General features: G+C 45.7%; 1 protein-coding gene across 1 annotated transcript in view; it reads right to left on the bottom strand.

The window, feature by feature from the left end:
- Positions 1 to 14,542, bottom strand: part of CDYL (chromodomain Y like) — a 65,068-nt gene that overhangs the window by 8,535 nt on the left and 41,991 nt on the right. Inside the window, exons 5-7 of the mRNA XM_030818374.1 lie at positions 10,721 to 10,977; positions 8,890 to 9,062; positions 2,971 to 3,181 (exon numbers count right to left, since the gene is read on the bottom strand). Of these exons, the coding sequence (XP_030674234.1) occupies positions 2,971 to 3,181; positions 8,890 to 9,062; positions 10,721 to 10,977 (641 nt within the window). The remainder of the gene's footprint in view (positions 1 to 2,970; positions 3,182 to 8,889; positions 9,063 to 10,720; positions 10,978 to 14,542) is intronic.

The following is a 14,542-nucleotide window of genomic DNA, read 5'->3' as shown; positions in this document are numbered from 1 at the left end:
ATGGGACCCCACATGACCACACGTGGGAAGTGAGCACCATGAGCTGAGTTCCATCAGCCCTGCAGGTGCAAGGTCAGGCAGGGCCCGCGGCGGCCTTGGCAAGCTCCAGCCGGGCTTGGCAAGCTCCGGAGGGCATGGGCCGGCAGCCTAGACCCGTGTCACCCCCAGACCCTTGCGCACCCGCGCCCTACCTCACCTCATACGTACAGCCATGGGAGGACTCCCTGTGACTGAGTATGGCCTGTGGGTGGGTTGGCTCACTGGGTGGATGGGCAAGCCAAAAAGGGGACAGCAACTTCACCAGAGCCTCATCCAGCAGGCCTGGAAGAGAACGTGGTGAGGAAAATGCCCCCAGTGGCAGATGCACCTGGTCACCCCCGGTGTAGGAGGAAAAGTGGATCAAGGTTAGAATAACACTAGCTCCCAGCAGGGGTGGGTGTCCTGGACAGAGGCGTGTGGTGGGTGGAGGAATGGGAAGCATGCAGGTTGCTGTCTCACATTAATGTCCACTTGACAGCATCCGCCATGGAGGGGCCACTGAACAGCTTTGAGAGATGGCTGGTGGTCACTGGCCACCCAGGGCTGGCAAGAGGGGCCTCAACAGCACAGTATGACTTATCAAAGGCTGATGCAGCTGCTGTTGCTACTGAGCGTCCAGTCTGCCAGCAGGAGATGCCAATGTGATTGGCCCACATGGCACCATTCCCAGGGAGGCCCGCCTGTGGGCACTGGGCAGCACGCTGACAGCTCCAACAGGCATGGGTGCATCCTCTGGGTCTGAGTCTGCCTGTCCCACCTGCAGATCCTCAGGCAGCACCACTCTCTGTGGCTATGGAAGGTCTAGTCCACCAGTGTGGGGTGCCTCAGGGTGCTGTGCTGTGAACAGAACAGCATCCTCACAGCAAAGACCATGTCAGGGGACAGGACCCCAGAGTCCTGTGGCTAAGTTACATATAGCACCTGCCACAGCTGCCAGCCTGGTAGGGCATCGGCACGGCCTGAGAGGTGCCAGTTTGGAGATGGCTCCATGACGGTGGGCAGCAGCGTTTTCTGATCTGTAGCACAAATGGTACAAAGACCTTTATCTGGAAGGACACGTGGCCTGGGAAATGGGATGGAGGCCGGTGCCACTTGTTCCTCCCCTGATCAACTATAGCAGCTAAGTGGACAAGTGCAGCAACTCTGAGCTGGGCACAGTGAGCAGGCCACAGATCCCTTGGGGGTGAGTGTTTTAGGATTTGGGCGGCTGCTGAGGCCAGCAGAGGTGGGAGCTATGGGTGAGGGGAACTAAACTGGGGTGTGAGAAGGTGAGCAGCAGGGCAGCTCTGAGACCAGTGCGGCACTGGGGGACACGGTCTGGCCTATTCACCTTCGTCCTCCTCTCTTGCATTCCTTTATTTTAAATGTTCTGGTTTTCAAGTACGTTTAGATGCAGGAAGATGACAAAAGTAGTACAGAGTTCCCATAAACCTTCAGGCAGCTCTCCCTAGGTTAAAAAATGTCACATCACATCTTAAGATGACCAAAGCCGCTGACAATGTGCTATTTGCTCAACTACAAACACGATGTGAATTTCACCAGCCTTCCCAATCTTGTCCTTTCTCTGGCCCAGAAGCCCATCCAGGGTCCCTGATGTTCTGAGCTATCATGTCCTCTTGGTCTCCTCCAGTCTGAGATGGTTCCTCAGTCTTTCCACGTCTTCTCCAACCTTGGCGCTTTGGAGGAGCACTGTGGGTGTTTGTGGACTGCCCCCCAGTCTGGGCCTGATGTTCCTCATGATGAGACTGAGCTGCCGCACCTTCAGGAGGAATCCCACGCAGCGATGATGGCTGTGTTCCCTGCAGTGCTTCATGTTGGCTTTTGTCTTATTTCTGTGAACTCTGACCACTCAGCAAGGTGGTACCTGCCAGGTTTCTCTACTGTAAAGTTACTATTTTTCCCACTGCAAATAATGAGAGGATCCAAATATCCTTTTTCTCATCACACTTTTACCCACTGATTATAACATCCAGGTTAAACATTTCAGGTTCCGGCCTGCAAGTTATTGCTGCCTAATCTTCTTCCTCTAAGTTTCTCCCAGAAAGAATGCCCCTTGGAACCTGAAGGAGCTGACCTCCAAAAGGTGCATGAATGATCTGAATGGCCCTGGGGTGAACTGTGGTGGACATGGAACTGTGCTGCCATGATCGCTTCTGGGGAGGCCTGGCTGCCTGGCTGCGGGTGCTGCTGTTAGCAGACGGCCACAGGGTGCCTTTAGGGATGCCCTCAGCTGTAGGGAGCCACCTCATCCAGGGCGCAATGCTTCCCGTGCGTCCCACACCCAAGGATGATGGACATAGTATCACTTTGACCTCTTCCTCTGTCCGGTCCTGCTTCCTTCCCATCCCTTCCACAGGTACTGATTACCTGCTAATTCTCCATGTGCCAAACTCATCTCAGTGTCTGCTTCTGGAGAACCTGACCTGTGACACCACCTCCTGCCCTATTTCAAGGACTAGAGAATGAGATGTGAATAATTGCTTGATAAATCACAAGCTACAATACAAACACAAACTACTATAATGAACGGATTCAACATTAAAGAAATAAAAACACACAATTATATGGAAGACAACCCTCTAATCCTATGTAACTTTGCTCCCTCTTAAAACTGCCTTCTCTTTAAAGTGCAGCTTTTAAGTTATTAGGTGAAGAACTTTTCGATTGCAAATTGTTGGGTTACAGATTGGATATTTACTAACAGTAGATATCAGTGTGAATTATGCAAAGTGGTAGGCTCCTCAATGAATGAAGTCCTTCTCTAGGGAATGATGCAAAAAGGGTCAACAACATCTATGAACCCAAATCTGAATTACAAGATGGAAAGTCTGCACAGACATCTGTGCAGCTTTAGAAAAACAACAACCAAACTAGATTTCTTCAGGAAGCTTTCTAGAATGATTTTTTTTTTTTTTTTAAAAAGGTACTCACAGATGCTCCTCCCATTATCTTGGGAAACATAACGGTAGAACAGCCATCTGGACTCTGTCCGAAGGTAGTATAGGGTGTTTGAAACCAAGCCTTTTCGTTAGCCCAAACCACATCGCAAAGAGGCAATATAGATGCTCCTAGACCAATGGCCGGGCCATTCACTGCTACAATAATGGGCTTCTTAAATTGAATGAAAGTATTCACGAAGTTTCTAAAATGAAAAATAAATGGGGAATTACTCAAAACATTGCATATTCGAGCAAAGGAAAAGTCTATCATGGAATTCAATTTACCAAGATGTAAACGCTGCGGAAATCATAAAGCCTTGAGATTTAAGGCCTTCCCCAGCAGTTATGGACCCTAGACTTATTTACTACGTTTTGTAAAGGTTTGGTGACAGCCTGGAGCCCACGCATGTGGTGGCTGTCACTACAGGACCTATGTGAAGGCCACAGGGTAACATGCAGCCATGAGCTGTGCTGGAATTTGCAGGTGCCTCTCGGGCTCTATAAATAACACATCTTGCTCCCCAACCTGTCTTCCCTCGAAGACACAGGAGCCCAGTACATATTCTGGGCTTCATAAGACAAATCAAGAAGCTGTCACAGAGGAAATCTGGCCCAGAGCATGTAAGACAGCCTGGTGTTAAGTGTACAGTGGTGGATTAGGGGCCACAAAAACCCTGGGATCTGGGTCTGGCCTTGGCTCATGACTTCAGACAGCTCACTGATGATTTGGCAATAGCTGCTCTTTCCTGAGTTTATGTGGAAGTGGACTGAACAGTCTGGGGGATACAGAGACAAGAGTGTCACAGGCTGGCTCAAGACATGAGACCCACAAACAAGAAGAGCAAACAGCACAGGGCTCAGGCCTGTACCCACATCCTGCTCCACCGCAGGCTGGAGAGTACGGCTGCAGCAGGAGTTCGGAGGACAGCGGGGTCAGGCGTGGGGCAGCCTCTGCACAGGATAGAGGTTTAATAAATCAAGCCAATGCTATTTTGGGATTTGCTTTAGATCGGGCTGGAAAAGGAGGCTGCTTTTCAATGCAGGGTAGCTTGGTGTCACACCACTTTAGGAATGTGCATTTTCTTCCCCTGAATACTAGAAGCTGATTTTATGCTCAGAGGTTGTTTCTTGTTATGATTTCACACGATGGAGAAAAGAATAAACACAATATAGTCCCTTTAGTGCAGGTGGAGTTCTAGATCAGAAGTGCGGAGTAAGGACAGCTTTTCACTCGCTGGATTCTAAACCTGACCCCCATCTTTAATACTGAAAATAACAATCTAGATGCTCTCTACAATTCAGCAATTTAAAACCGGAGCAATCTGTTCAGATCTTCTCTGAAAATTGTGACTCAGCATCTGAGATAGCTCCCCGCTCAACTCCCCGAGACACTGACGGATGACTCATATTTTTTGGAAGGGGCAGGTTGGGGAGGTGAGGAGGGTGTGTCTTTGGGTATGTGAACAGGAGAGTGAGGAATTGCAGAGTTTAGCAGCTGGACCTCAGCCTAGCCCCCAAGGTTTGTGGGATCTTTGCACTGAGCAAGAATTAACTCATTCAAATGAATGAGCTGCACTAAGTCTTTCTAAATGAGACAGCCTGAGGCATTGTTAGAAAGATCACACTGGGGTTGAATGACACAGAGTGTCAGACAATCTTTTAAGCAGACTCTTGAAATAAGCCTAGAAGAACTACATGAAGCTATTTCAGTTGTGTCATCTTTTGAGGATATGGGGTCAATGACACAAGATGGAAATACATTTTCTAGGCCCAGTTAACTGATGACTCATGAAAAGGTAAAACTGCTGAACTGTCTCCATGATAAGGAGCAGCTGTTTCCAAAATCTGAGTAGCTCCAATTTCATCTGGAACAGAAGGCAAACTGTTATAGCCGTTGCCCAGGCTGACATCTGGAAACCACGGATGGGGCGATAAATTAACATAAAAGGGATGATCAAAATCAAGGTAATAAGAAGGTAATTCTACAGAGAAACAGTAAAAGGAATTATTTCACATATCCTTGCCCCCCTGCCCATATATTTGTATAAAAAAATCTGCTTCTAAAATATTAATAGATATTGGTAAGTCAAAACTTAGATTTTGATAGGCTGAAGGCGTTTTCTGGAACTGAAATTGTATTTTTGCTTTTGCCTGGAATGGTGACTTCACCTGAAGCTGGTGGCTCTCTCTGGGCGGTGTATGAAATGAACCAGCACGCTCTGGAGCAAAGACTCCCTTCCCTTTTCAGGGAATGGGAACTGGCCATTCTGAAGAGTGAGCCCTGAGATGCCAGAGATGGATGTGGTACACACAGAGACTCGTTTTTAAAAAGAAAACCTTTACAGAAATGCTTTCTCTGCCTAGTAGAAACTTTCCAGGACCATAAAGGCTTAACCAAAGGAGCTGCAAATCAAGGCACAAGGCACCAGAGGCGAGGCAGGGGCTGCCTTCAAGCCTGGGATGGTCCTCTCCCGAGTAGCCCCTGCTTCCGTGGGCTTCAACCGAGTGTGTTTTAAACTTAAAATCAAAATGTATGAACACTCAAATGTGTGCCACACAACGTACTGAATTTAAATTTGTTTCTTTGGAATTGAATTCAAGGCTATTGGGTATGGCAGGGAAGGAGGCTGGTATCTGCCACATAATTAGTCTAAAAAGACTTTATAACTAAACAAAACTCTTCCTTTAAAGGACATTTACTAATCTGGAGACATCAAACACTTGGAAAATCACATAAGATGTAGGGACTGTCAAAGGAATGTTTGGGGAGAAGGAGGCAGCAGGGACCTGAAGCTGGGCAGCCAGTGTGCTGCCTTTCCATGGCTGAGGTCTCTCTCATTTGAATGGCACCTTCGTTTGAAGGAGGGGTACAGGTCAGGGTCATGGGGCATGTTTACTGGCTCACTTTGTTCTCTCCCAAATCCTCTTGAACCTGGGGCACTGCTTGGGCAGGGCCCCCGGTCTCCCTCTGTGGGAAGAAGAAGAAACCTCACTTCTGGGGAGGGAAGTCTCCTGGTCCCTAACACCCAGTGGCAGCTACTGGTTCCTGAAGACTTCAAAAGCCTAATGCTATTCATGAATTTAAAATAATTTTGTTTTAATCACGAATGTGCAGAATATTTTTGTTGCAGTTACTCTGCAAACTGCAAACCACCAATCCTCGTCACGGAGTCAGCTGCTCTGGATACCTGGTGACCTAATATGAAACCTCATCTTCCTGTTTCCTGCTTTTCCTTTGGAAACTTGCTACAATGAAGTCCTTTGCCTCCAAGTTTTAAGGAACATGAGACAAGACACCAGAGAAATGAAAAATATACACAGGAAGAGCTTTTATCCACATAAAAATTAATTTAAATGCAAATAAGAACAGGAAAGGTTAAGTAACTCTGGTGTAACTAATTATTTTTCTGATCTTGCCAGAGTATATTAAGGAAAATTCACATTGACAAAAATATAGTCACATAAATAAGAAACAAGTCAGTTTTCCTGAAGCAGGACTTGGCTCTTCACAAGAATATCAATCCAGCTTTTTGTGGGGAGTAGGGAGAGTGCAGTGAGCAGGGAGCTGATGAAAATGAACTTTTAAAGTGACGTAAAGTTCAATAAAGGAGATTCTCCACTTAAATCTGACTTGATCTAGCTTTCCTCTGCTTTTACTAATCCCAGTGCTACAAGCCCACAGCCTCTGTCCAAGGGAATTCAACGCTGGAGGCCGGAGTGAGCTGCACCCGGCGAGGCACCAGCAGGGCTCACAAGTGGAGCCAGGACCAAGAAGGCACTGGCTGACACATCTGATTTTCTTATTACTGCAGAGCTACCAAAAAGATGTACACAATATTATGTGTACATTCAGCATGATATTATGGACAACATACAAAGTGACCATATGAGGCACGGTGGTTTGTATTTTAAAAATAAAAGTTAAGTTCATGGAGTTCACCCTGAATGGATAATAATGAAGCTGTCTTAGAGGTGCTGAGAGTCAGCCAAGGATGTATGACACTGATCAAGCGGTTTAATCTTAGACTGAAGAACACGATGGTCCCACCTAGTGTACCACAGGGGTGAAATCCTCTAGGAGATAAGAAACAACACTTAGTAAGATTAGACCATAAAATTTCAAACTACTTCTGAAAAAAACACACGTCACGTGATAGCCTGTGAAAGGTAACATTCAAAAGATTAAGGGATAACCTCCTAAATACATGTGTACATCATATGAGAGAATGTAGTAATGCTGAAAATGACTAAATATGTTATGAGAGGCTAAGGCAATCCCCTTCAACCCAGGGGTGTGGGTTCCAGGACTCCTGTGATGGGCCGTTTGGGCAGTGCCCATCAGAGCTATCTTGGATGTCAGTCAAAGAAAGACATCCCTGCCTACCCCAGACTCACCAAAACAGAAAAAAGAGCGCCCCCCCCACCCCCACCCATCACACCAATCCTGCTGTGCAAGCTGTAGAAGGGTTTAGGTGCTAGAAAGCCCAGTGCAACAAGGGCAGTGCTCAGCTGGAGCCCAGTAACTATCAAAAGTAGTTCAACTTCAGCCCTCCAGGAATCTGGGATTTTGGAAAAGATCCAACTTACTTTTACTGCCATTTTGCAAGTCTACGTTTTCTTTCATTTTTCATCCTCTGTAAGTTAAAAAGCAAGCACAAAGGGCTTATGGGGGCCACCTGGGGATATGTCATTTTAGGGAGGTGGGTAGAGAAGCCAACTTTCATGTTGGTGACTAGCTTTCATCCATTTTAAATATCATCTCTGAAAAATCAGACACTTCTAATTATACATAGAGTGATTAGCATGATAAATGAGGGGATATGCTATTAGCAGAATTAAGTGGTTTTGGAGAAAGTTTCGCTGCTATATGTTATCATACAGCAGAGGAAAATCCAACAACCAAGGAAATAGAAATATCTCAAAGTCATACTGGCACATGAAAAAAGCAAGTTGCAAAGCAACAACAGAACTAAATTGATACTATTTGTGTGTATATATGAAATAAATATTTGAAAATGCTTAGATCAAGACATCTATTGTACATCATGGTGACCACAGTTAATGTATTTTATACTTGAAAATTGCTGACAGTAGATTTTAAGTGTTCTCACCACACACACAAAATGGTAAGTATGTGAGGTAATGCGTATGCTAATTAGCTTGATTTAACCATTCCACAATGTATTCGCGTTTCAATACATCATGTTGTACACTATAAGTATATACAATTTTTACTTGAGAATTTAAAAATAAGTCTAAAAAATTAAACTGAAAATGAGAACAAAATGTTGAGAAAAAGTTTGGGGAAGACACACAAATGAATGTTGGATACCTTGAGGGGAGTGAGGGAGAAGGAGGACTTCCGCTTTTTATTCCCTACTATCTGGTTCTCTGTCCAGCTGGAACTTAGGATGAACCTGAACAAGAATGTGCACTACTTGTATTTAAAAAAACAAACAAAAAAAACAAAAACCAAAAAAACAAAACTCTCCATGTGATGTTACGGAACTACCTCATCATAAGGCCTAGACAATTTACTTCAGAGTCAAGCAAATGGTAGCTTATTATTTGGAAGAGATCTTTATTTAAGGGTTGAGGACAGAACATACTCATGGCACAAACAATAGGAACTCTAGCTACACATGATCATATACTCTAATCATCAGAACATTCCCTGAACACTTGCTGGGTTTAAACCAACCTTGAAATCAGTTATTTGCCCAAGGCAAGTAGTAATTTATGGCAGGCCCATAGAAAAGACAGATGATTTAATTAATTTTGCTGCTCCTGTCTCTCCATGGAAGAAGATGTATATTTTATTCTCAAGGCTTGGTCAGCCCCATTTTATCAGGATTGGTATACCAAAAACAAAACACCCAACCAATGTTTAAAAAACATCATTTTTACATACCTGATAGCTTCTGCCATTTTAGTGCTTTCTCTTTTCCTGTCATCTGTCAGACGTCGTATAAAATAAATAAAGTCAAGTCCACAACAGAAGACGCTGCCAACGGCGCTGAGCAGTACCAGCTTGCTGTCATCGGCAGCGGCCGTGCTCAGAGCACTCTGGACTTCTCTCATTACCTGCAAGTCACCAGAAGTTAAAGTGGCAAAGAATATTTTGGGTTTAAAATCCTAAAAGGATGTTTTTTTGGAGACAGTCTCACTCTGTTGCTCAGGTTGGCGTGTAGTGGTTTAATCAAGGCTCACTGCACTCTTGAACTCCTGGGCTTAAACGATCCTCCCGCTTCACTGCACTCTCGAACTCCTGGGTTCAAACAATCCTCCCGCCTCAGCCTCCCGAGTAGCTGGGACTACAGGCTTGTGCCATCATGCCTGGCTAATTTTTCAACTTTTTTGTAAGAGATGGAGTTTTGCTATGTTGTCTAGGATGGTCTTGAACTCCTGGGCTCAAGTGATCCTCCTGCCTCGGCCTCCCAAAGTGCTGGGATTACATGCATTAGCCACCGCACCCTGCCTAAAAGCATTTTATTACTGGATAATCTGCATCTATGAAAAATGCATCATAGCCTGATACAGTTACTGAAATCTACCATGATTTTAATTAATTTGCAAATGTCTTATTTTCTGTAACCAGAGATTGAGATGCTGGGGATGGAGTAAAATATAACTACATAACTAGAGTATAATTAAAAAGACATGAGAATCTACACTATCTTAGTATTTCTACAGCCATTGCGGCTCTTAGATAAGGCAAGTTGCTTATTATATCACTGGGCATTTCTCCAGTTTGGACAGCAGGTGGCACATTCAAACCAGTTGAAAGAAACTCCTTAGGTTCTACTGTTTTTTGTTTTGTTTTAAAAACTACCCTATTACACTTGGGACAGAAAATAGTTTGGTGCATAAGTGCATTAAGTCCAAGCACATTAGCACGGACTGGTAATTTTAGGGCATAAAATCATTTTAAATGATCTCTGTGAAGCATTTAAAAATAACCAATGAAGGGACTCTGCAGTCTAAAAATGTACCAAGGACCAACTTTGAACTGGTTTGTTATGTGACCCTGGGCAAACACACAGACTTTCTGTAGTTAGGTTTTCTTGTCTGGACAAAACTCAACCTAGCTACTCACAAACTACTAGGACTTAAAATTTTGGAAAGGTACAGGTTAGGTTCAAATACTCCCAATTCTAGAAACTTCACAAAATTCATGTTCTAACCTTTCCAACAACCAGTTCTGGAAAACTTACTAGGCACTATCAGCAATGAGCATGTGTGGAAATCCCTGTTGCTGTGTGTTCTGCTATAGCCGCTGAGGAGTATCTGGGGACTGGAAAGATGATAAACATTCTGAAGGGACTGGGACCCCCGGGGCATTTAAATTCTGTCTGAACAAACAACCCTTTTAAGAATCTGATGAAAGCTAAAGCGAAGCGCGTGCACACACATTTTCCACGTGCCTTCATGGAGCCCCGTGCCTGCCAGATGAAGAGCTTCCAGACAGGAGGTGAACCACAGAGGCCTGGGTGGACCCACACCCGGGAGAATAGGGATGGACACTCAGCAAAGGCCAACCATCCTGAGTTCACGGCCATCGGAGGTGGGACACGGAGCAAAGCCCGCAACTGCCCCTCTGCTCCTTCCCTTCTGGTGGGCATCGGGAGATGGCCCAAAAGGAGGTTTAGAAAAAGCACAGGAAGAGCCAGTTCCGCCAAGCAGGCCTGGAAATCAGGCGGGGAGAAGCGCGAAGCCCACGCCAGCCCGAGAGCGCCTCTCACCTCTGGATTTAGTGAGTTATTCTCTGAGGACTTTGTGGATAACAAGATGTGGGTGAAGCCATCCTGCTTCCTGACCACAATATCTCTGTATCTGTAGGCACTTTCTGTTTGCCTCACGCTGAAACGCAATCGCTTGTCAAAAGGCTGGTCTCTTCTGTCATCAATAAATTTCCTTTTGCTGGCAGTCACTCCTGTAACAGATGTCTGTATGTTGGTTGTCCCATTGGCTGTTAATGCATCCATGAACGGAGATGTACCTGCCGAGAGTTTGAAATCACAGTAGTCTGTGACGTCCCACCACCAGTTCACTCCCAGGTGTCATCTTTGAATTGGATAAAGATGTTCATTACACACTTAGGATTGAATGAATATAAGAACATTAAAACTTAGAACCTTTAGAATGCCAAAGTCTACTTTTAAAGCCACTTGTTCTCTTTCAAGGTCTGACAAGAAAGTCACTCTTTCGTTTCACTTTGCCTAAAAAAATACAGATGGAGAGGTACTTACTGAAAGGAAGCTACATAGTTAGGGATTTTTTAAAGGACAGAATCAAGAGAGAATGGGTCTCATGGAGAGTATCTATTCCAGGTTTGAGAAGCTGAAAGAAAAAAAGAAAATAATTCAAGAAAATATCTTATTATTAGAGTCAAGGCCATCTAGTCGAAATTTCTTTTTCCAAATGCAAGATAACTGGATAGACACATGGATGCAGCCAGCCTTCTCTGGGGGTCATAGAGCTGTGTGGCAGCCACCACTTCAGACCACTGCCCCTGTGGGACACTCAGGAGTTGTTTCTAGCTGCCCTGGGAGGGACTATCAGAAAGTCCATTTACTTGTCCCAGTTCCACTCCTTTTTCAAACAGCCCTGTTAAGCAGCTGAAGATAGCTCTCCTCTCCCCCACCACATAAAGCATCCTGCCAACGTTCCCTCGTATGTCACAGCTCAACAGCAGCAACCGTGTTTTGCCAGGGTCTTGAGATGGGGTTTTGCTATGTTGCTTAGGCTGGTCTCAAACTTCTGGCCTCGAGTGATCCTCCTACCTTGGCCTCTCAAGCAGCTGAGATGTACAGGCATGAACCACTGCGCCTGGTTAAGAATGCAAATAATTATCCTCCTATCTGTATGAATCGTCCAAATATCATCTAATGTGGTGATGAATGTACACAGTGGATGGGGAAAAAAGGAATGAAATGTAAGAAAACTAGATCAAGCTTTACCTGTAACAGCAATGGCAGAAGTTCTCTGAGGGCGGAGCATGAAGAATTATGAATCAGAAATATTTCCTCCAAAGTGAAAGAGAATAAGCCAAATCCACCAGAAAACTCATGAATGGACATTTCAGAGGAGCCAAACAACCTCCCTGGCAAAACAACTTGACTTTCATTCAACTGGTGGAAATATTTTAATTGCTAAAGGTTTTCTTTTTTTAATTATATTTTTTGAAAAACGTAAAGAGGTTATAATACATACACATGGTTCAAACACCTAAAAATATAAAAGATATTAAGGTGAAAGACCCCCACAGCCTGATCCTATTTACACAGGACCCCCCTGCGCTCTTAGCCACTGGGGATGGATTCTCAGGGGCCCCCCCAGAGTATCTCCACGGATATACAAGAAAATATCAATACAGACTTCTCCATCACCCTGGCTTTTAAAAGCACAGATGGCAGTACACTAGACACAGTGTTTTGCTGTATCTTATACATTGTTGTCTGGCTTGTACATATATAAGATATATACATTGTTACATCTCATGGTTATTCCTTCGACAATATCTTAGAAGTGCTCCTCTATCAGAACATAGCTTCCTGCTCTTTCCTAAGGCTGCGTGGCAGGCGAGGCCCATGGTAGGGATGCACTGTAATTCATTTTCCAGTCCACACTGGAATACGCACTACTATTCAGTGACTTGTCGATATGACCAACAACACAGTGACACATAATACTGACCTCTGTCATCACAATGCTGTCAAATCTCTACAAGCTTCCAAAGGACTTGTAGCCTGGAGTAGTTCTAACTGGAGACCACTGGGTCAGAGGTTACCAGTCAGCCAAGGTGTTGCTGAGTCCTTCCAAGGAACTCAGGAAAGACTTTTTCTTTTAACCTCCATCCTCTTCCCTACCAGTTCCTTCTTCCATCTTTGTTTAAAAACGTTTGACAATCTCGTCTCCCCTCAGGAACCCTCTCTAATCTGTTCCTCCAGTCTCAGTCCCATCACAGCCTCACCTGCCTGCACTTGCTGTCTTCACCTCTCCCTCTGTCCATCATTCTTCAACCCATTCAACTGGGACCCAGAGTCCACATGGCCAGGAACCTTCTGAGTCTAGAGAAATGGATGCTGGAAGACTGTGAACCTGCGAGCCTGGGGGAGCGGAAGAGGGGCTTCCACAGGGCAGCCTGGAGTTGCTGAGGGAGGAGGCGAGGGAGAGATGCTTGCTCCTCCAGGGTGAGCGTCCAGGTGGAGATGTGCACAGCCCAAGGTGCACATCTAGATCAGGGGAGGGAAGTCAGGGTTGGAGAGAGGTACTTGGGGTTGGCGCCAGAAATGGCTGAACTGACAGGATGAGCTCCCAGGGGAAGACTGAGACAGAGAGTGAGCCTGCTGAAGCCAGCTGAGAAGTGCTGGGGAGGGGCGCAGGCAGAGCCAGGAGGCAGCAGAGAAGCAGGAAGGCAGTAACTGGTTTCCTCCAAGGAAGGAGAGCAGGCCGCAGCAGTGAGGATGTGTCTGCAGGGGCAGGTGTTACAGAGTTGGAGGAGAATGCAGAAGAGGTGACATAGGGGAAATGAGAGCGTGGGCAATGCTTCACTATGGAGTGAAGAGTGGAGGCCAGACCACAGGACACAATGAAAGACAACTAAAAATCAATCAATCAAAACACACATGGGCACAGCAGGAGTTGTGAGAAGTGCAGGTGAGAAGACATTGACACTTAGGTGACAGCCAACAGCAACGATTTCCCTGCCTCAAAAGAGAGCACACCAGCGACAATGCTGTGCAAAGACAGGCAGAGGCTACGTGACACGGTGCTGGCATGTTGGGACAGGAGACAGACGTGGAGACTCCGGGCATTCTCAGAAGAAGGGGGTTCCTTTAGACTACATACGCCAGCAGCTGATAATGCCAAATGAGAGTTCCTGGGTCTTCAGGAGCTCCTCAACCGGAGCTGGATTTTTCAATTGTTGTTCTATCCAAGCACAAAAAGCAGCATCCAGGCTGCACAGGGAAGGCCTGGTGCCATGGCCCAAATGCCTGTGTCTCATCCCAATTCCCATGGGGAAATCCTCATCCACAAGGTGCTGGTCTGAGGAGGTGGGGCCTTTGGGGGGTGACTAGGTCATGGGGTGGGGCCCTCATGAATGGGATGAGTGCCCTTATAAATGAGGGCCGATACCCCCCAGCCCTTCTGCTATGTGACGATGCAGCAAAAAGGTGCTATTTGTGAACCAGGAAGTGAGCCCTCAGCAGATCCTGAACCTCCTGGCACCCTGATCTTAGGGTTCTCTCCAGAATTATGAGGATAATTAACACAATAATTCTGTTGTGTATTTACAAGCCACCCAGTTGATGGTATTTTCTTATGGCAGCCCAAATGGCTAAGACACCTGCCTCCTACCAGGGCAAAGCTGGCTGGCTTCAGGTCTGCTCTCCCCACCTCTGAACTGCTCTTGCTTTCACTGAGTCTTTCCTTTCTCTACGTAAAAGTCACACATTCCTTAAACTCTCCCAGCAGTTTTCCTGGTGGCTTCCTTCCACTGAAGCAACATTTCTAGGCCATGGAGTCTGTGCAGTCTTTATATGTGAGTCTCAGAAAAAGCT

This window comes from Nomascus leucogenys, chromosome 8, assembly GCF_006542625.1.
Source record: "Nomascus leucogenys isolate Asia chromosome 8, Asia_NLE_v1, whole genome shotgun sequence".
NCBI classification, from domain to species: Eukaryota; Metazoa; Chordata; class Mammalia; order Primates; family Hylobatidae; genus Nomascus; species Nomascus leucogenys.
Note: the sequence above shows the minus strand (reverse complement) of the source record. Positions and strands in the feature narration are given on the sequence as shown.